General features: G+C 30.5%; 1 protein-coding gene across 8 annotated transcripts in view; it reads left to right on the forward strand.

Annotated features, from left to right (window-relative positions):
- LOC113368304 (afadin) overlaps positions 1 to 21,570 on the forward strand; it is a 95,836-nt gene that overhangs the window by 60,073 nt on the left and 14,193 nt on the right. For 7 of the 8 annotated variants that reach the window (XM_026609852.1, XM_026609854.1, XM_026609853.1 and 4 more), the window contains 19 exons: positions 1,103 to 1,230; positions 1,713 to 2,003; positions 2,527 to 2,688; positions 2,752 to 2,860; positions 4,524 to 4,669; positions 4,741 to 4,831; positions 4,904 to 5,023; positions 5,090 to 5,242; positions 6,892 to 7,074; positions 7,305 to 7,499; positions 9,154 to 9,261; positions 9,350 to 9,489; positions 9,951 to 10,069; positions 11,958 to 12,084; positions 13,244 to 13,378; positions 13,443 to 14,009; positions 15,139 to 15,229; positions 15,510 to 15,950; positions 20,396 to 20,575. In XM_026609852.1, the coding sequence (XP_026465637.1) occupies positions 1,103 to 1,230; positions 1,713 to 2,003; positions 2,527 to 2,688; positions 2,752 to 2,860; positions 4,524 to 4,669; positions 4,741 to 4,831; positions 4,904 to 5,023; positions 5,090 to 5,242; positions 6,892 to 7,074; positions 7,305 to 7,499; positions 9,154 to 9,261; positions 9,350 to 9,489; positions 9,951 to 10,069; positions 11,958 to 12,084; positions 13,244 to 13,378; positions 13,443 to 14,009; positions 15,139 to 15,229; positions 15,510 to 15,950; positions 20,396 to 20,575 (3,486 nt within the window). The remainder of the gene's footprint in view (positions 1 to 1,102; positions 1,231 to 1,712; positions 2,004 to 2,526; positions 2,689 to 2,751; positions 2,861 to 4,523; positions 4,670 to 4,740; positions 4,832 to 4,903; positions 5,024 to 5,089; positions 5,243 to 6,891; positions 7,075 to 7,304; positions 7,500 to 9,153; positions 9,262 to 9,349; positions 9,490 to 9,950; positions 10,070 to 11,957; positions 12,085 to 13,243; positions 13,379 to 13,442; positions 14,010 to 15,138; positions 15,230 to 15,509; positions 15,951 to 20,395; positions 20,576 to 21,570) is intronic. The other variant, XM_026609855.1, reaches the window with a different exon arrangement.

A 21,570-nucleotide genomic window follows, 5' to 3' on the forward strand; every position in this document is an offset into this window, starting at 1 on the left:
ATTTATTGCTAATATAACCAGTCTCGATCATTCTTACTCGTCTTTGGTTCATTAATTACAAATAACATAGTCTTTAAATTAAGTATAAACTAAAATAACTTATTTATTAATACAATATTTTGAAAAACTATTTTGTCCATATCGTACGGAGAAAGCGATATATAAGGTAGTAAGGACTTATGGGATACTAATTTTTAAGAGGACTTCATAAATAAACCGTTTGGACCTTCTTGAGATATCAGCACATGGCGCATGAGCCCAAAGAGGAAATCATTATTATTTTCATAAATCTGCATTTGCATTCTTTACTGTTTATTCTATTGAATTTAAAAAATGAAATACATGTAATAACAGTCATGATATTTGAATTACTTGGCTGTGAATATATTATCGCTATTTGTTAAAAATTGTAGTTGACAATTTGTATTTATTTTTTTTACTGTGAAGTTATGCATTTATAAAGGTCAAATCTAGAAAATGTTACATAATATAATTGTTATTTATATTATGTGCATCATGGAAAATTAAAAATGAATCATTCAAACAAAAAAAAAGTTTGAAGGTCATCTAAAAACAAAATCACAAATAATTTTCTAGATTTGATTAATTACATTATTATATTAGTCGACATGCTTTTATGAACAATCTAAAATATTTAGATGTTTGAATGATACATTACGTTAGTTATTTTAGTAGTTGAAAGTAAATTTTAAAATATTAAATGATATTTTTTCACTTTGTGGTGATTATAGATGATCATTTTCGTTTTTGGTATTTGAAGTCACATAAATTTTAAATTCAATTTTTTATTATCCAATCCTTTTCGTAATATTATTTGATTTCCGACTAAACCATTTCAAGGTGAAAAAATTTTAATCGTTACATTCGAAAAAGGTAACTTTAGTGTAGGAAATTTGCAATATTTGCTTTGTACGCTTCTGTTATTATATTTAGTAAAAAAAATCATTAAATGGTAGAATAAACCTTACCATAGAGTAAATTGAAATGCACATTGAATTTTTGCTATCTTATAAACTTGAATTATTTTGTCGACTAATATTACTATCATTCATATTTTTTTAATATATGTTTTTCTGAACAGCATGGGAGTGTTGTAATGTTCGGTAGAGTTGCTTCATTTAAGTATAGTGATTCTCAACAAGATGGCAGACTAAGCAGACATTTAGCAATATCTCAATCTCATCTTGATAATGCTTCAGTATACGACAGGTCAGCGAATTTTGCATTTATTATTAGGTACAATACCCAAAGAATTGTACAATCCTCCAACATCGTATGGAATGCTGCACAAAATTATTAATAATGCTATGCTCTATCATTTACACATTTAATATACATTACAGAGAAGTGCATAATATGCTAAATAATTTATTTAATTTTATTCTTATTCATTCCATTATTATGTTTTTGTGGTACTTAAGGCTAAACCATTGGTTAACAATTTGCAATAGGTCATATTTGAAAATATAATCAGTATATTACTTTTTGCAATCATAGTTCAATGAAATGAACCTATTTTCAAAGGAATACTTTAAATGAAGCAAATGTTATTGTTTAATGAATATTTTTATATTTACTTTCATTTGTTCTCATTTTTGGTTTTTCATGTTGCATGTTGTTGCTTATTATCTCAATGTTGATTGTCCAAAACACCTGCACCGTTTCTCGTGGTTAAAATTTGATACGAAAAGATCGCCAACGTCACCGATATTGAACGAACGAGCATTGAGCCCAATGGAAAACCTGGATGACTTGAATATAGAGACTATGCATCAACAAAAACACACAGGACTCGATATGACAGATTATACGATGAAACACGAAAACGATAATCACATTCTTATCAAAACTGTAAGCTCACATAAAAATAACCATGATGATCCCGGGCGCGACAACATTGAGACTACTTTTGATTTGGATGGAAACGTTGAAACCAAATCAGTTGGCAGCGCTAAAAGCGCAGGGTCTAATCAAGAGAGCAGGTGAACAATATTTTGTATGATTCTACCAAAATTAATTGTGCAGGCGCTAAAAATCATATAAAGCGTTTTTGACCGTTATATTTGGGTTAATAATTCGTTCTAGAATTCACTTTGTGCTGTGATCATGCATCTTTTTATTATTTGCATGCACTGTTACATATTTTTTGCTTCACTTAAATTTCTATTTACATATTCATTACAGCGTGTTTTATTAAAGTGAATGTGATAGCCAGTTCTGTTTAACAATGTTTTCCGAACTATATAACTTCCATGCACCCAATATTTTTTAAATTAATGTAATAATTTGTGAATTAAATATATTAAAGCGATCTACTACTGTAGCTCCTTAACTTACATTTCTGTGAGAGATTAATTTGGGTGTGTTAGCTTTGTAATTATATTTAAATATTTCATATAGAATGAAATGACTCTATTTTACGTAACATTTAAAACATTTTTATATTATCTTATATATGTTTATTTTTAATGAACGTTAGATACTCATTGTATTTAATTCTGACAGAACCAACAATTTAAGAACTGGACAAGAATTAATACTTCCAGCTGTATTGGAATTTCCTGAACCACCTCAAGATATATTTTTGAGGCATGTTATAACTGAACTTGATGTCAATATTCCCACATTTAAATTAGCTCCAGTATATACCCTATATTTGTGTGCAAGGTGAGAACATTTTTCATAGATAATGTTATAAAATGTTTATATTAAATGAGTATATGTTGTTAGATATCGCGCTTCAACACACTACCGACCGGAGTTGCAGCCTACAGAAAGAGCAAATAAGCTGACAATATTATTACATCAAATTGCTAATATTATCCAGGACGTCATCAAGGTATTTTGAATTATATATGATATTAGTTTAAGTATTAAATTCCTGTATTGTAGGTTAATTGAAGCGCAAAAAAATATATATATTTATGCTTCAAAATATTCTAATTATTAACTTTCCGTAAGGTAAGTTACAGTAATCGCAAAAAAATCGAAAATGAAAATTTTTATATAAATTTATGTTTCAAAGGTTTCTGAATATTTTAGCGTACCATAGACAAAATGAATGTATGTGTGTGTTTGTATGTATGTATGTATGTATGTGTGTGTATGTTCGTGTGCGTGTGCGGATACAAATTTTCGTCGACGATTTCGGGAACATCGATCAACTGATTTGAATAATTCAACTAGTGGGGCGCATGGCATCGTGCCTTAAGGCAAATTGCTGGAACTTCCCGTACCAAAAATTTTTTTTTTTAAAAAGATTAACATATTTGACAAAAATTTACTTTTTTTTGAAAAAAAAAACTTTTTGAAGAAAAGTGTATTTTGAAATATTTTGGAAATTCTGAACTTTTTTTCAAAGCAATCGTACTGCCTTAACTGCATAGAGACGAAATATCGAAGCGCGTACGCGCCGCACCGCCGTCTAACGGATAAGCATTGGTACGGAACCCATAGGAATGTAAACAAAATTTATACTTATTGTTAAAATTCTTATAAAATATCTGATAATTTGATGTTTGATGCATATGTCTTAATCATTTTTGTCCGCCAGATGGCGTTTTTTTTTTTTTACTTTTTCACTAGATCTCCGAAACCGCTAGACCTGCCCTCATGAAAATTTAATCAGTTCTTCATCTTGTTAATACAAGTAAAATGTTTTTTGAATTATTCAAATCGGACGCTCCGTTCTCTTAAAAACCGAGTTACCGCTTTTGGCACTTCTTACCCCGTATGCGTTCCTTGATAAGTACATATGATAATATTTTGTGGCCATAACCGCTGGACTTGCCTTCCCAAAAATTTAATCAGTTCTTCATCTTGTCAATACAAGTAAAATGTTTTTTGAATTATTAAAATCGGACGCTCCGTTCTCTTAAAAACTGAGTTACCGCTTTTGGCACTTCTTACCCCGTATCTTCGGAACGGTTAGTCCTGCTTTCGCTAATCAGCACGTCCCCTTATCAATACGAATCGAATGTTTTTTAAATTATTCAAATGGCTTCATCCGTGTTCCCGAAATCGTCAACGAAAATTTGTATCCGTACACACATACACACACACACATACATCCATTTTTTCTAAGGTATGCCAAAACATTCAGAAACCTATGAAACGTAAAGATATATAAAAATTTTCATTTTCGATTTTTTTGCGATTACTATAACCTACCCTACGGGAAGTTAAAAAACATTCGATTAGTATTGATAAGGGGACGTGCTGATTAGCGAAAGCAGGACTAACCGTTCCGAAGATACGGGGTAAGAAGTGCCAAAAGCGGTAACTCAGTTTTTAAGAGAACGGAGCGTCTGATTTTAATAATTCAAAAAACATTTTACTTGTATTGACAAGATGAAGAACTGATTAAATTTTTGGGAAGGCAAGTCCAGCGGTTATGGCCACAAAATATTATCATATGTACTTATCAAGGAACGCATAACATTGCATTTTAAGGACACCAATTTTCAATGATATACTACATAACACATTTTTTTCAATTACAGGATCGATACAAAGACGCAAAATCACTTTCATTCTGGATGGCAAATAGTTCGGAATTTCTACATTTTTTGAAAAGTGACAGGCACATATCAGCTTTTTCTGTACAAGCTCAAGATGTTCTTGCAGAATGCGTGCAAAGTGCGTTTAGGTTAGTCTCCGGCATCACGTATACTATAAATATTATTTATTCCTGAAACAATTTTATTTTTCGCATTATAGATATCTTGTATCTTGCTTTCATGCTGATCTATCTGAGATGTTGGGGCAATTTCTATCAGAAAATATAGATCACGATTCTGCAGCAGGATTGGTAAATTTGTCATTAGTAATGCGAGCAAACAAATACATTAAATTTTTTTTAACTTTTGAATGTGTTTTTAAGGTCTTATCCGTTCTTGGATCAGTTATGGCTTTGCTGAGAAGATGCCGAGTAAACGCTGCACTAACAATTCAATTATTTTCACAATTATTTTATTATATAAATGTCAAATGCTTTAATAAGGTAATATATAATTAAATAAGTTAATTATAATTTGGTGCATAGTGTTTACAGAAAATAATTTTACAGGTAGTTACTACACCACAAATGTGTACTCCGTTTTGGGGCCAACGAATTCAGCTTCGATTGCTACAACTACAGCAGTGGGCGGAAAGGCAAGGATTAGAATTGGCAGCCGATTGCCATCTAGCTAAAATTGTACAATGTACTCAACTATTACAGGTAACTTTGTAAAACGAAAATTTTGTTGAAAATTTTTATTGAAATTGAGAAAAAACTACTTGAATCTTATATATAAAAATGGATCGCAAAATGTGTTGGTAAGCGCATAACTCAACAACGCCTGGACCAATTTGGCCAATTCTTTTTTTAAAATAGTTGTTGATGTCCAAGGATGGTTCTTACGGCGAGAAAAAATCGAATAGTTGCCGGAAAACACTAAAAACAGCCCTTTTCTTTTTTACATACAAACGTTTTCTAACTAAAACGTAGAATCAATTAACGTTTCATATATCATTTTATTCGTAATTTTATTCTGCATCTTTCGTCCGAACAAAGTTTTTTCGTATCTTTCACGGCTTGGATTGTAGAAAACAATTTGTGTGAATATTCAATAGTTCACAGTTTACACTATTCAATATTTCTCTAAAGAAAACAAAGTATTATACATCGTTAGAAAGGTCTCAAAATTCTTAGATCTTTTCCCATATTTTGCAACTTCGAATTCCTAACGGTGTGGCCTACAGGCGAGTTGCAGTAGTAAAATTCAAGGAAAACTAGAAAATCTTGAGAAAATTATATGAACGCACATAACGATTTGTATATCATCTTATTCGTAATTTTATTCGGCATCTTTTATCCAAATAGAATGTTTTCGTTTCTTTTACGGTTTAGTCTGGAGTATGGAATTTGTGTGAATATTTAATTGTTCAAATGCAAAGTACGGTTAGGTTTGAGCAATAAGCTACACTGTTCGATATTTATCTAAAAAAAACATATAAATTGTTAGATGGAACTCCAAGTCACAAGGGCAGAAAATGAACTTCTTTTATTTATTTATTTACTTGTTTATTTATTTATTTATTCATTTATTCATTTATTATACGCTAATCGGCTATATACAGTTAATTATTTACAGTTATTTTGCGAAATTAACTTAAAAAATGCACGTTTTAGTCATGGCCTAATATACTATTAACTATATGTGTCTTACTCGAGAGTTAAAAGTACAAACAGTTTAATTAGTTATGCACCTGCAGGTCTGACAAAAAATATTGTATATCGTTAATTGATATATTAAAAATAAATTCGTTCTAAAAAATGTTGTGTATAATTATTTATATACAATGTTAATAATCATATTTCGATATTTATCTGTTTGATATATGGTATATGTTGTGATGTAGCTGATTTGGGTTTTACTGTATAATTGAAATTTAAGTGTAGAAATTGTACATACATTTCGGTTTTTAGTGTAAAAACATTAATGATTATTTTTAACTAAACGGTAAATACCAGTATAGGTTCTTAAAAAATTGGAGTTTTTAGGCATGGGTGCAGGACAACGTCTGTTGGGTCAGCTAGTTACATAATATTTGTATTACTCTAACATAATATTTGTATTTTAATGTTGAAGTAGTATCTATCAGAATCATATGACAATAAAATATAAATGCAGTAATGATATTTTTACTATAAAAACATGCATAAATCCCTATTATATATAGCTGAAACTAAGTCACTTCTATTACAGTTGGAAACATTTTTCAGTGAGGTATATTATTGTGGTATTTTAGGAAATTTTTATTTTTGTGAGTTATGCAAATTTTTAGTATTGGTCAACTAATTGTATCAATATTGCTTTATTGCAGGCTCATAAAAATATTCCGGACGATATATCAGCAATTAATGAAGCTTGTTTTAAATTGAACTCATTGCAAATTGGTGCATTACTAAGGCAATGCAGTGACAATGTCGCACCGCCACTTATTGAGATCGCGGTTAGGAATGCCGAAAGTATAGCTGATGAACTTATCAAAGGAGATGGTAGAGAGGTATTTATTATTTATTTTCATTTAGGCTAATATTACTTCTTTAATTTTTATTTGTAAAGTTCTTGTTAAATTGTGTATTGTGATATTTCAAGTTTATTTTATTTTTTCATTGTTTATTTAGTCAGTGAATGGTATACAAAAGTAGTAGTTTCTTTCTATCATGCACTCAAGCAGGTCTTATTTTATTTCATATATAAATTTAGTAGATAGATAGTTTTTTTTTTTTTTAGATATTGCTGGAAGAATGCAGTGAGTTATCATTGGCATTACTATTACCTGATGATGGATTTTCATGTGATGTAGTAAAGGGTGTGCCTCATGGACTTGTTGATTTTTTGCAACCACTTCAAAGTGCTGGCCTTTGCCGCCTTGCTGTACAACCGACGAGCATTGGTCATTGGACTGTTTATATGCATCATTATCATGTCAGTAATTTTATTTGTTATTATTATATATGTAAAATAAATCTGAATGTGCCAATTGTTATGTCAAAACCAGAAATTTTTGTAGTATTTGGTATGGATAGAAACATTCTCGAGTTATAAGCATAAAAGCAAAGGGCTATTTAGGAAGATGTCTTATTTGTGTATAGCACTTACAGATTACGCTATTAATGAAAATGGAAAAACACACGCATCGACAACGTATTAATATTATTAAAATTCAACGTTGGATTATCACATTTCTTTATTGTTAATTTATATAATTAATTAATTCATATTTATATTTAATTGTTATATATCTATATATTAATTGGATAACGGTTACGTTTGAACAAGACGATGCTACATGCAACACGAGCATGCGAAAACATCTTTTGGAGAAAATGTCTATCTCCCTAAGAAGTGATCTCAGTAGGTCATAGATATCTTGTCAAAAATAGAATTCATAAAGCTATTCAGGGCTTATTCGTAAAGCTGATGGGAAAGTAGACTTGAGTGGGTTCAAAAATGTAAAGAAAAAGAGTAATTAATGGCTATTTAATGTTCAATATGCACCCTTATTATCACAAGTTTGAGTTTTATTCAATGATTTCTTATGGGTACAGGTAACCCCCGCATAACACAGTAGTTACATTCTAAAAAAGTAGCGTGTTGTAAGAATCCGTGTTATACGGGGCAAAGCACTAGTACAAAGAGAGGGGTTACGTTCCAATAATACAGAAAAACAGTTATTTTTATTTATTTTTTTAATGAGTAATATACATTACATGAATTGATTTTTTTTTATCATGATTAACAATTGAGTGCTAACCAACACGATTCTTTTTTTTGCAAGGTATCCTCATCCTCTGAGCAGTGTTCTGTACTTCCAGATCCGTGCATTATTTTTTGTAAAAACAATATATTTGCTATTACTTGCTTAGATATTTATATATTTACCACATGCAAAGTTATCTTTATTTTTGTTTAAGACTAATTAACTAATTGTTTAGATAAGCCTAGAATTTTTTTCTATAGAACGAACGCGCTCAAATAATAAGTATCAAATTAGTTATTTTTGCATTAATTTCATCACATTTTTTGAGCTATTGTATTGCGATTTTACTAATTTTAGATTAAATAATGTTTGATTTTTATAGGTTTTACTATATTTTTATTTTATTAGGGTTTACCATGTTAAAAGGGCGATGGTATCAATTTTTAAACCGTGTTAGAGCGAATCCGTGTTATAGAAGTACCGAGTTATGCTTTACTATTACTTGTCAAATATTATGATATTTCTTAATAATATAAATTCTAATACTCACAATAATGTAGGCTTTTAATTTAATGCTTTCTAATAATTCTATTACTTTATTTCATTATTATTATTCTTTATTTATTTTTTCATCTTCTTTTTATTCTAATGCATAACAATTTTAATAAATCAATCACTATACTACTAATATAATAATTGTTTTCAATAACTCTATATAAACATATCACTAAAGGCATAATTGGATTCTGTATTTATTGGTAATTAAAATTATTTATCTACCAATTGTTATTCTGTTTGTTCTATTAAATTTATTGCCTTATATTAATGTATTGCATTAAAATTCTATGTTTAAATCATTTATTTTTATTGCAATTATAGGCAAGATCTTCTAGTGCTCTGTCAAACAAAGCAGGCCAACCTGAAATTCAAGTCATTAAATTGCACAAAAATTCTAATGGAATGGGCCTTTCTATTGTAGCAGCTAAGGTATTCTACATTAATTTTATTATTTTTATCAACTTCGTCGTGAGACTAAATCTTATTACTGTTTAACTATATATTTTCTTTTATTCAGGGAGCTGGCCAGGACAGGCTAGGTATTTATATAAAGTCTGTTGTTGCTGGTGGAGCGGCAGATTTGGACCAAAGACTTCAAGCTGGAGATCAACTACTTAAAGTCGATGGACAGTCTCTGATTGGAATCACACAAGAGAAGTTTGTATTGTTTTTTATCAAGGCTTTATTATCTATAAATTTTTATTTAATAAACGAAATATAAAAGGACTTTTTTACATACAACTTTGATCATCATATAAACATTAAATGTCACAATAATTAATTCTTTTATATTTATATAGGCAAACAAAAGCGAATTGATGTTCAAAATGCAGAGTGACACAGCTTTGATATAGTACTTTTTTCATTGCAAATATATAGCAGCAAAGATTAAAAAAATATTCAATACGTCAAATTATTGTGCATTTTAAATTTTATTAGTTTAAATTCTTTTGTATGAGAACTTCTTTTATAATTTGAATTTGTGTGATTATCATTAATTTATTATTTTGTGATACATAGTGACGTAAATTGTAGTATATGCATTGATGATATTACATTTTATTTTATGAATTCTGTTTTATTGAAGATATCTAACAATATTATTTAAATTTATCAAGGGCTGCAGAATTTTTAATGCACACTGGTGCTGTTGTAACATTGGAAGTTGCAAAACAGGGAGCTATTTATCATGGTCTGGCTACATTACTTCAACAACCGAGTCCACTTTTGAATCAAGGTATTATTACATAGTTTTATAGTTGTGTGTTCTAATAATATTAATCAAAGACTTAAAGTAAGAAATTTTTCAGGTCATTTTACAACACCTATAATAACTCTTAGCGAACCATATTCTCAAGACCCTAGTTTTGAAATTTTGAGTTCAAATGATAGTATAAATACTAATTACAATCATAGTTCAAATAATTTTGTAAGACCATGCAATATTGCGCTACAAAATTCTGATCAAAATATAAAAATTGAAAATAAACCTGATAGTAGTGATATCCGTAGTGAGTACAGGTTTAATCAGAGACTGTCTAATTCAATCTTAGGCATGAATATGTTCTATAAAAATAAACAATTCTCACAAGATCAAAGGAAAAATAGAAAATTAACTACATACTTTTCAATAAATAATCTAGTGTCTCAAGAGTTGAATTCAACAATAAATTCAGGTGACACTATTGATTTACAAGATATTCCTTTTATTGATGATAATGTTAATGATTATTCTCCAGAAGAACAACTTGTACAGAAAATTGAATATTTAAAATTAAAAGATCAGACAGACAAAAACACAATAGAGAAATTCGAGTTTATAAATTCAAATGATCCGACTTTTATAAGTAATTCTATTGAGTTTGATAAAGAACAAAAAAGGGAATCTATCTCAAGTGTAGTAATTTCAAATTTAAGTGAAACCAACAAAAAGCATCAACATAAATTTTCTGATGAGTGTATGAGCGTGTACTTTCCAAAAAATATTAAAACAGAAAGTGATGTTGCACAGCGATCAAAACTGAATGAGTTGCATTTGAAATTGGATTTGAGTTGTCTACATGATTCTGATGGTAGTGATAATTCTATAATTATAAACGATAATACTATCAATATCAACAGTAATTCTCAATCATCTACTAAATTCATAGTCAATCCACTAGAAAAAGTTTCTCATTGTAAATTTTGCAGTAGATCTTTGAGTGAACTAGAAGATATTGGCAAAAACAATAGGACTCTACATGATGATATTAGCACAAGTTATTTTAAACAGGATAAAGATAAACTAACATCACCTGAAAAAAAAGTGATTTTGATGCAACTTGAAGAATGGAGTAGACATGGTATTTTTGGCCAAAATATATATGATAAAGGTGGTGACATGAAAAAGGAAAGTTTAGTAAATTGCTCTAGAAATAACGACAATACTAATTCAAATAAATTTCAAGAACTTTGTGAGGGTAAACATGATAATACTGTGAACATCTACGCAGTTAATAATTTCTGTGAATATGGGGCACATAATTTAAACAGAATATGTGGAAATTTTGCAAAAAAATATCATTCAACACCATATCTAGACCAAAAACCAGTAGCGAAACAAAAATTTCCGTATGCCTACATAGTTAAGTCTGCTAAAACAAAATCAAATAGTTGTCCTGATCTTGATATACAAAGTAAATCCTTAACTTTTGATAAACATTTTTCTACATGTTTGTCTCAGAAATTAGTGAAATCAGCACCATCTATAATGAGAGTAGTAAAATTAAAGAATAGGAAATTAAATCAGAATTCGACGCCCAGATATGGATGGTTTGAATTTAAAAATTGTGAGAAAAACTCATATGTATCAGCACCTCCATCTACAGAAGAAGAAATATGACAACGTATGCATTTGAGATTTTTACCTGGTTTAAATTTGTCGTCACGCACGCGATATGCTACTTTTATGATGCACATTATTTTTGTTATTAGGATTGTTAGACGTTTCTTTTAGTTTTTAATTTTGCATGGTCATATCCCTAATGTTTTTATTAAGCCAATATGCATTGTTTACACTCTTAGGCGAATGAAGAATTAGAAAGAATTATGACCTGTTAAAATGATTAAATCTACATCTTTTGTAGGCCCAAGAAGAATGTCGGAACGCGATTTGCCGTCACGAGTTAGTGCAGAGGGCTCGGTTAAATCTATTCTGCCATCTAGTAAATCAGTACCAGCACTGCACCATGGTGGTTCTTCGATGCAGGAAATGTTAGTATATTATGAAGGTTGCTTTTTGACTAATATATTAGTTTTAGGCAGTGTTACGAGTCCTTATATATTTTTTTATCTTAATGTAAACATAGTCAATATCTATTTTCTTCATAATTAATTTATTTATTTTTGTGAACTTATGATCAGATTTTTCAATTGTGTCTTCGTCAATATAAGTGGCATTTTGACCTAATGCAAATTGCATGAACTTTCCAATAAAATATTCAACTGGTTTCACATGTAAATAATTGAGATAAAATTTTCAACAGTATATTTCAAAAGTAAAGTTTGCATATTCACTAAAAACTAATCAATCAGATTTCCAATTTATATGTTTCAAGAAATTTTATAATTTCTGTAATTGTATTCATTATAGTACGCAACACGCGCTTGCATGTTTTCAATAAATTTTTATAATTCAACCATTTTAGCTTATTTTTTAGCTTACGACTTTTTTTGAGAAAAAGTTATCAAGGCAAGTGCTTATGGAGTATCATCAAATGTCTTGTCAAATTTTTGAAATCAGTGCGTTCGATGAAAGATCAAATTTTGGCTCACATACAGACACATATATACTATTTTATTATTTTGGTTTCAAACGATTTAGAATCATTGAAACGTCAAAGAAGGATTTTTTCAGAAAGACTAGAGTTTTGTGAAAGATCTTTGACACTACCAAACCCCATGTTGTACGCAGTTGCATGTATGTACTGGCATGTTTAGATCAACATATCGCAAATAGTTGATAATTTGATGATAAAACCTAAATTTTAACCTCTTACAACAATATCTATTTACTAGTCTATCATTAATAGTTTGCGCGTAAGTAACTTATGAGCTGTTGATCGAGAACTGTGTTACCGAAGGACCGTCACAATTTCAGTCCGCGTAGCATGGAAACCGCGTTCACATAGTATATGAATATTTGACATATTATTCTAAGGAATTGTAAAATATATCAATAATCATAAATAGTATGTATATAATTGGCACTGATAACTTACACTAAAACAGAACTTGTAGATTAACAAGTGATTTTTTTAGAGAAACATTTCTATTAGTTATACTGTATCTGCTCAAACTTTTCTTGATTAAATTTATATAAATGTATATAGACTGATATGATATTTTTAATTAATATTTTTTATAAATTTAGGTCAGTGCAATCAGCTAATTTAAAATCTCATAGCACCCATAACTTAACACAAAATACAACACCACAGCAAGATCAAGGTTTTTATCAAAACCTAAGTGTATATAGAGGAAATTCATCACAGCCAAATTTAGATCGGTAAGTTATTAAATTGATTCAATATTATTGATTTTATTGTTAATATTGAACTTTAATGTTTTAGTGGATCAGGTTTAAGGTCCCCACAGAATATGGTTCAACAAAATGTGCATCAGAGTTCTAGGCCAGCTTCAGCATACTTTCCTAACCAATCTCAGGTGCCAATACAAACTTCCAACCAACCTGTTTCTAATCTTAGATCTCAAAGCACTAAAGATATTGCAAACTTTTCGCGTGAAAATCTTGCACAACAAAGTTTAAGAAACACACAAAATTATAATTTAACACCTAGCATGCCAAACATCACTTCCAATGTGCCACAAATGATGAATAATTATAGTGGCCAAATGTTAAATCACAGCATGTCCAATGTGTCACAAGTCAGTAATACGCAATCATTGAATCATGCTATGCCAAATGCAGCCCAGCAATACAGCATGAGGCATGGTAGCACCACATTGCCAATTGCTTCCAATCAATTATTACATCATACACATTCTGTGGACCAGGTCGGACAAAGTATGTCGAACAGTCAAAGAGGGTTAGCCAAGATGGCCGAGATGTCAGAGGAGGTTCGAAGGAGACAATACAGGATTTCCAACACTGGCCCATTATCCCCAAATCGAACACGGTAGGCGAAATTAATGATTATGAAAAACTATGTTAAAATATGACTATAAAAAAACGTACGTTTGAAATTAATCATAATTATTGGACAATTACCAACTTTTCAATGTACAATTAAACTTCACTTTTTGAAAAGTTTTACGGTATGAAAAAATTATAAATTTAATTAACTTCGCGTCGGGTATGTTATAGAATATGAATTTTTTTTACATATTTTTACGTTTTAGAGGTTTCTGAACATTTTGGCATACCTCAGAAAAAATGGATGTATGTGCATGTGTGTTTTGTGTGTCGCCATTTTTTCGATCGCGTTTTCGGGTGCAGGGACAACCGATTTGAATGGTTCAAAGAACATTCGATTCCTACGGAAATGTGCTGATTAGTTTTTGGCAAAAGCAGGTCAAGCTAGCACGGAGCAAAGAGCGCTGAAAATAGAAATCGAGTTTTTGCAAGAACAGAGTATGCAATTTGAATGATCCTAAAAACATTCTAGATTAGTTTTTGCGTTTTTGGCGAAGGCATGTTCAGTCATTTCAAAAAATGGCAGTTTTTGAGAGAACTAAGATAAGATTTGAATGATTCAAAAAACTTTCTGATTTTGTTGACAAAACAATTGCTTTTGGAAAAAAAATTGTTTCAATTTTTTTTTTCAATTTTTTTTTTGTATATCTAAAATAATTCAGATTTTAATTTCAATTCTGGCTAAAGTTATAAAGCTCACTTATATACTTTAAATAATTTTAACTTAAAAATATTAATGTTACAGTATTTATAATAATCTATTTGAAAACATTTAATATTCCTTGAATATTTCGTTACGGTACGGGCAATTTGCCTTAAGGCACAACCTTTAAAACCTTTGTGCAACCTAATTGTATTTAATGTGCAAGTTTTTGCTAATAATGATTTTAGGACAATAAAATAAGTAATCACTAATTTTTAAATCTGTATTATATATAATTTTATGTATTCTATGTATTATGTACTATATACAATTATATATTACAGATGAGAAACATTTAGCAAATGAAAAAATATTACATTCAATAATTTTGGTTTAATATCACGCTTGTACTAAAATAAAGTTGACAAATTATTTTATTGTTTGATATAATATGTGAAAACAATTTCAGACCACTTTATGGTGTTGAACCACAAGGATATCAGGGAAATATATTATCTTCGCCTGTTAAACAAATGCCAAATATAGCTCCTAAGCCTCAGGTTAGTCAAAATAAATTGATATTATGACTGAATATGCATATTATGTGAGCACTTACATAATCAAATCTAGTTAATTAAGTCTGTAGCCTCTATTAAATATATTTGTAAGGTTTTGTACTAATTTTTTGCTGCTTCTTATAATATTTGTATCAGATATGTGATCACAATTTGATGCCTAAATTGTGTTAATTGATATGGTATATACATAACCTTGCATTAAATTTCATTAGGCATTACAGGTTTTAATGTAATGTGACATATTATAAAATAATTTTTGTAGATAAAACAAACTAAAGGCCAAGATGAAGGTGCATTATCGCCTCCTATACCACCAACATCCACGCATCCTTTATATAGAGGCAATAACAACCAAAGTGCCGGTCATCAGCAGCAAAGCAACATACCTCAACCAAATATGCAATTTGCACAATCACACCCAAATATAAATCAACAGCAAATGCAACAATTGTCACTATCTAATCAATCTTATAATAGTCAACAAATGAGTGGTTCAAATGTACCTACACACAATCCTTTGCAGCAGCAACAATCTGAATATGGAAACCAATTTAGCCCTCAATTTCCAAACCCAGGCACTGGCTACACAGCCAGTATGGCAGACCCACCTAGAGTAAATTTTTATCCTATGAATGTTCAGGGATTGCAGTCACGCCCTGGTTTTGGAGCAAATAATCCATGGGAAAGAGAGGAAAGAGAAAAGGTAATATAATAATACATTTCATTAATGTTCAAGAACAGAAAGAATATCTTTATTCATCTATAAATATATATACATATATACAGTACAGGCCAAAAGTTTCCGGACACATGAAAAAAATCTCATTTTCTGAGTTTTTAGCTATATTTTTTATATAAAAATAATTTTATTCAAGTTAGTTTTGTACATTCTACCTAGTATTAATATTTAGTGACTGATCTGTAACCAATTTGTGAGAAATGATAGACTAATTATCAATGAAAATGTTAAAATGTCACTGCAGTCGATTTTCTTGAATATGACCACCCTTTGCTTTGATCACTGCAGCGCATATTTTTGGTAATTTTTCGACGAGTTTTTGCAATGTTTGCGCAGGTATGTTCTTCCAGGACTCGTTAAGGCAATTCCACAAGGCAGGGAGGTTGGTTGGATGCAAATCCTTCACGCGGCGTTCAAGCTCGTCCCACAACAGTTCTATTGGATTAAGATCCGGCGAGTGTGCAGGCCACTCCATTATTTGAAGTATTTTTGAAGAATTTATCGTCTGAAAAGCGAGCTCAAGTTGTTATTTTGAAAGAAACAGGCAAATCATATCGCGATATCGCCAGAGTTACTACTGGTACCTAAATACTTTTAGCACAAAATGCAGTGGCAAGATATCATGAAACAGGCATCAATACTGATCGAATTCGATCTAGTTGACCTCGGAAAACCTCGAATAAAGTCGATGACAAGATATACAACATCAGCAATGCAAATCGATTCAAGTCCGCTTCAGATATCCGAGCTCAAATCAATGAACGGTTGGATGAGCCAATATCACTCACGACGGCCAAGCGCCGGCTTCGAGAAAAAGGTATGATTGGTCGTGTTGCCATCAAAAATCCACTTTTGCGAGCAGTAAATAAACAAAAGAAATTGCAATTTGCCAAAATCCACTTAAATTGGACCATCGATCAATGGAAATCAGTGTTATGGACGGATGAGTCAAAATTCGAACTTTTCGGAAATCATCGACGTTAGTATTGTCGTAGGAAGGGTAATGAAAGACTCAATTCTAAGTGTATTTCGCCGAAGGTGAAGCACGGTGGTGGTTCAGTGATGGCTTGGGGTTATTTTGGATTCAATGGAGTCGGATCGTTTGTCAAAATAGATGAAACTTTAAATAAAGAACAGTTTCATAGCATACTTCAGCGCCACGCCATTCCATCTGGTCTTAATTTAATTGGTCCAAAATTTATTTTTCAACAAGATAATGACCCTAAACACACTTCCCGACTCTGTGCCAATTATTTGAAGCGAAAACAAGACGAAAAAATACTTCAAATAATGGAGTGGCCTGCACAATCGCCGGATATTAATCCAATAGAACTGTTGTGGGACGAGCTTAAACGCCGCGTGAAGGATTTGCATTCAACCAGCCTCCCTGCCCCGTGGAATTGCCTTAACGAGTCCTGGAAGAACATACCTGCGCAAACATTGCAAAAACTCGTCGAAAGATTACAAAAAATATGCGCTGCAGTGATCAAAGCAAAGGGTGGTCATATTCAAGAAAATTGACTGCAGTGACATTTTAACATTTTCATTGCTAATTAGTCTATCATTTCTCACAAATTGGTTACAAATCAGTCACTAAATATTAATACTATGTAGAATGTACAAAACTAACTTGAATAAAATTATTTTTATATGAAAAATATAGCTAAAACTCAGAAAATGAGATTTTTTCATGTGACCGGAAACTTTTGGCCTGTACTGTATATATATATATATATATATATACATAGCTGGGCATTAACTCGTTAATCCGTTAATTAACGAAGTTAACATTTTGATTAACGGATTAACTTTTAAGTTAACTTTTAAAAATGTTAACGGACACGTTAACTTCCGTTAAAATGCGAGAAGTCCGTTAATCGTTAATCCAATGCCTACTATTTACCGCACGGCACAGCTTTAGCCAATGCCTTATTAAACGGCATAGAGAAAAGATTTGGACTACTCCTGAATGATGAACAGTGCCAACTTGCTGCGGCATTTCACCCAAAGTTTCGGTTAATGTGGCTGGAAACGTATGACAGCAGTAGAGAGGATGCAGTAAGAAAATGCACGGAAAAAAGGTAGAAGATGCCTTATGGCAAGAAGCAGCGAAAAATTCGATGGACAGAAATAGTTTAAGTGGCGGAGGGAGCAATGCGAGTAACAACGATGATGACGAGAAGGAAGACTTTTTCAATTCTGTCACTCAGTCTATAGAAAAACCAAAGAGCTACAAACTCTTTAAAGAATAAAGCGCAAATTCTCGTTAAAATGTGGCTGGATATGAAATCAAAAGACTCGTTCAACGATGCTGCATTCCTCGGGGAACAGATATTCATAAATCTATTTATTAAATACAATACTGCTATACTCTCAAGCGCTGCAGTTGAACGTTTGTTTTCCACGGGTAAAGACATTTTGACACCAAAACGAGCCTCGCTTTCAGACGAGAACTTCAACATGTTAATGTTCATGAAGGGGAATATGCACCTTATGCCCGACGCTTAACCCGTCGCGCGTTTCCTATTTTTCGCAAAAACTAGCTGTAAATGGAATTCTGTCTTAAGGCAATTAAGGCATCGTTCTTTAAGGCAAATTGCTGGTACTTTCCGTACCTAAAATTATTACTTTTTTAAAAACGATTAACATTTTTGAAAAAAAATTACTTCGAAAAAATAAGATTTTTGGACAAAACTATTGGACAAAAAATTAATTTTTTTGGAAAAAAAAAATGTTTTCTTTATTTTGACATATTTTGGAAGATCTGAACTTTTTTTCAAAGCAATTTTACTGCTTTAGGACTGCATAGAGACAAAATATAAAGCGCGTAAGCGCCGCGTCGCTGTCTAAAGGATAAACATTGGTACGGAACCCATAGGAATGTAAATAAAATTTATACTTATTGTTAAAATCTCTATAAAATATCTGATAATTTGATGTGCATATGTCTAATGATCATTTTGACCGCCAAATGGCATTTTTTTTACTTTTTTCATTAGATCTCCGAAACCGCTAGACCTGTCTTCATGAAAAATTGATCAGTTCTTCATAATTGTCAATACAAGTAAAATGTTTTTCGAATTATTAAAATCGGACGCTCCGTTCTCTTAAAAACTGAGTTACCGTTTTTGGCTCAATTTTGCCTCATATCTTCGGAACGGCTAGACCTGCCTTTGCCAAAAACTAATCAGCACGTCTTCTTATCAATACGAATCGAATGTTTTTTGAATTATTCAAATCGGTTGATCCGTGTTCCCGAAATCGTCGACGAAAATTTGTATCCGAATACACATACATACACACACACACATACATCCATTTTTTCTAAGGTATGCCAAAATATTCAGAAACCTTTGAAACGTCGAGAAATGCAAAAATTTTTATTTTCGATTTTTTTGCGATTACTATAACTTGCCCTACGGGAAGTTAAAAAAAACTCTTTTCCTTTATTTAGAAAAAAATTCTTGTAAAAACAATATGCAATCATAAAAACGGAAAGTTGACCAATAGCGTTATCACGGTATGTGATAATTGTGCCATTTTCCTTATACACACGGAAGTGTGCATAAAACGCGCGAGGGGTTAAATTACACACTTGAATTATACAAGTATTTTGTTTTATTCATAACCTGTTAACTTCCAGAACCTAAACTAATAAGTTTTTTTAAGTTCACTAACGCAACGATATAAAAATGTAATTTCACACATATTAACGGATTAACGATTAACGTTAACTTGCGTTAATTCTTCCGAAATGTAACGCTTTAACGTTTAACGAAGTTAACTTTTTTTGTAGCGGATTAACGATTAACGAAGTTAACTATTTGATTAACGGTGCCCAGCTATGTATATATATATATATATATATATATATATATATATATCATAGTGTAGTGTGATTAGTAGCAATAAATATAAAATTGTTATGTTCATAACTTATAAACTTGATACGTATTCATAATTATTTCATTTTTACAACACTCGCATTTTATTAGGCCATTAAATTTGCTAGATTATATTTTTATTTTTTAATATGTCGAATACTAAATATACTAATGTAAAATATTTTGTAATTGCATTTTTCGATTATGAAAACTTATGAAGTGTAAATTATAGTGAAAATTCAGCCTGTCTAGAGATTTTTTTTCAACTGTTTTTCTGAAGAAATCTGTCATTAAAATAAAATTACCTGGATACCATGAAATTGAAAAAGCAAGAACACCAATAAATCATTTTTGTTTAAATGCCACAATAAAATTTATAAGAAATCATTTGACTGTGTACCTACAATGTCTTTTAATAAATTTGAATTTTTGATTTTTATTTGAATTTTAATGTTGTGATTTTGCTACATTATCAGTTCATTAAATTTAAATTCAGTAATATTATCAAATAATTTCCATTTAAAGGAACTTGAAGCAAGGCGCGAGCAGACGAGACAATGGAGAGATCAACAAATAGCTGAACTGTCTTCATTGCAGTCGAGAACTCCACAACAAGATGAGCAATTGCGTGCATTGAAATTGGAAAGGGAATTCCAACGAAGAGCACAAGAAGCTCAAAACGAAGAAGAAATTGAACAGGATAAGGTAAGGGCTGTAGTCTTATGTATTTTATTTTTGTTTCGTTATTTATGCCGAAAAAGTTATTTTTAAATTTAAAAAACAAACTAAAATTTAGTAGTCGTTAAAAATAAAAAATATTTAAAAAAATGTATTTTTTATGACATCGAATTTTTGGGATTAGTCAATTAGATTAGCAATTCAAAGCAAGAAAACATTCCAGCTCATGAAAGGAAAACAAAAAATTTCATAACATTCATTTTTAAACAACATAATATGAGTTGGAAATTAAAAATCAATCGAATATTTTCAATAATCAAGAGTGCGAAATCTATTAAATTATTTTCAATGCAAACTGTATATATATGATATATATATATATATATATATATATATATATATATATGTTTAATTTGAGTTTAATATTCGGGCGTAACATAAATAAAAATAGTATGAGTTTTTTTTAAAAATTTATTTATTTAAAATCCATACGTTTCGGCTAGCATCTTAGCCATCATTCAGTGGTAATCAAGTTAACTATAAAAATTGAAACTAAATAAATTATATGAAAGGAAATTTCATTGAAAAACAATAATAATAATAATAGTAATAAAACACTTACAATTTTGTATCCTAATATAGCATATGAAACCATTATTAATCCATGGTATGAGTATGTGCACATTGATAAGATATATATTTTTTAACACAAACATCACAAATGGTAAAACACACTAATAATCATGATAACTTAACAAGTTGTCGAAACTATGTATTTACTCTTTGGAGTTTAGGATAGAAATGTCACATTTTTCTCAAAGCAGTTTTTAGCATGTGTTGATATTTTTTGGAAAATTTAAAAGGCGATGGGATTTTGTTATTTTTTAAGGAATTTTGACACGCTATTAAGAAACCACGTGTTCGTTTCGTTCAGGGCCGTATTGTCAAAGCGTTTGTTTATGACTCTGTCGTTATGTAATTGTAAAAACAACCCCTCAGCGAATCTTCTTTTAATTGTATTC

This window comes from Ctenocephalides felis, unplaced genomic scaffold (assembly GCF_003426905.1).
Source record: "Ctenocephalides felis isolate EL2017-DRISC unplaced genomic scaffold, ASM342690v1 CF-g0.4_SCAFFOLD_01170, whole genome shotgun sequence".
Taxonomy (NCBI): domain Eukaryota; kingdom Metazoa; phylum Arthropoda; class Insecta; order Siphonaptera; family Pulicidae; genus Ctenocephalides; species Ctenocephalides felis.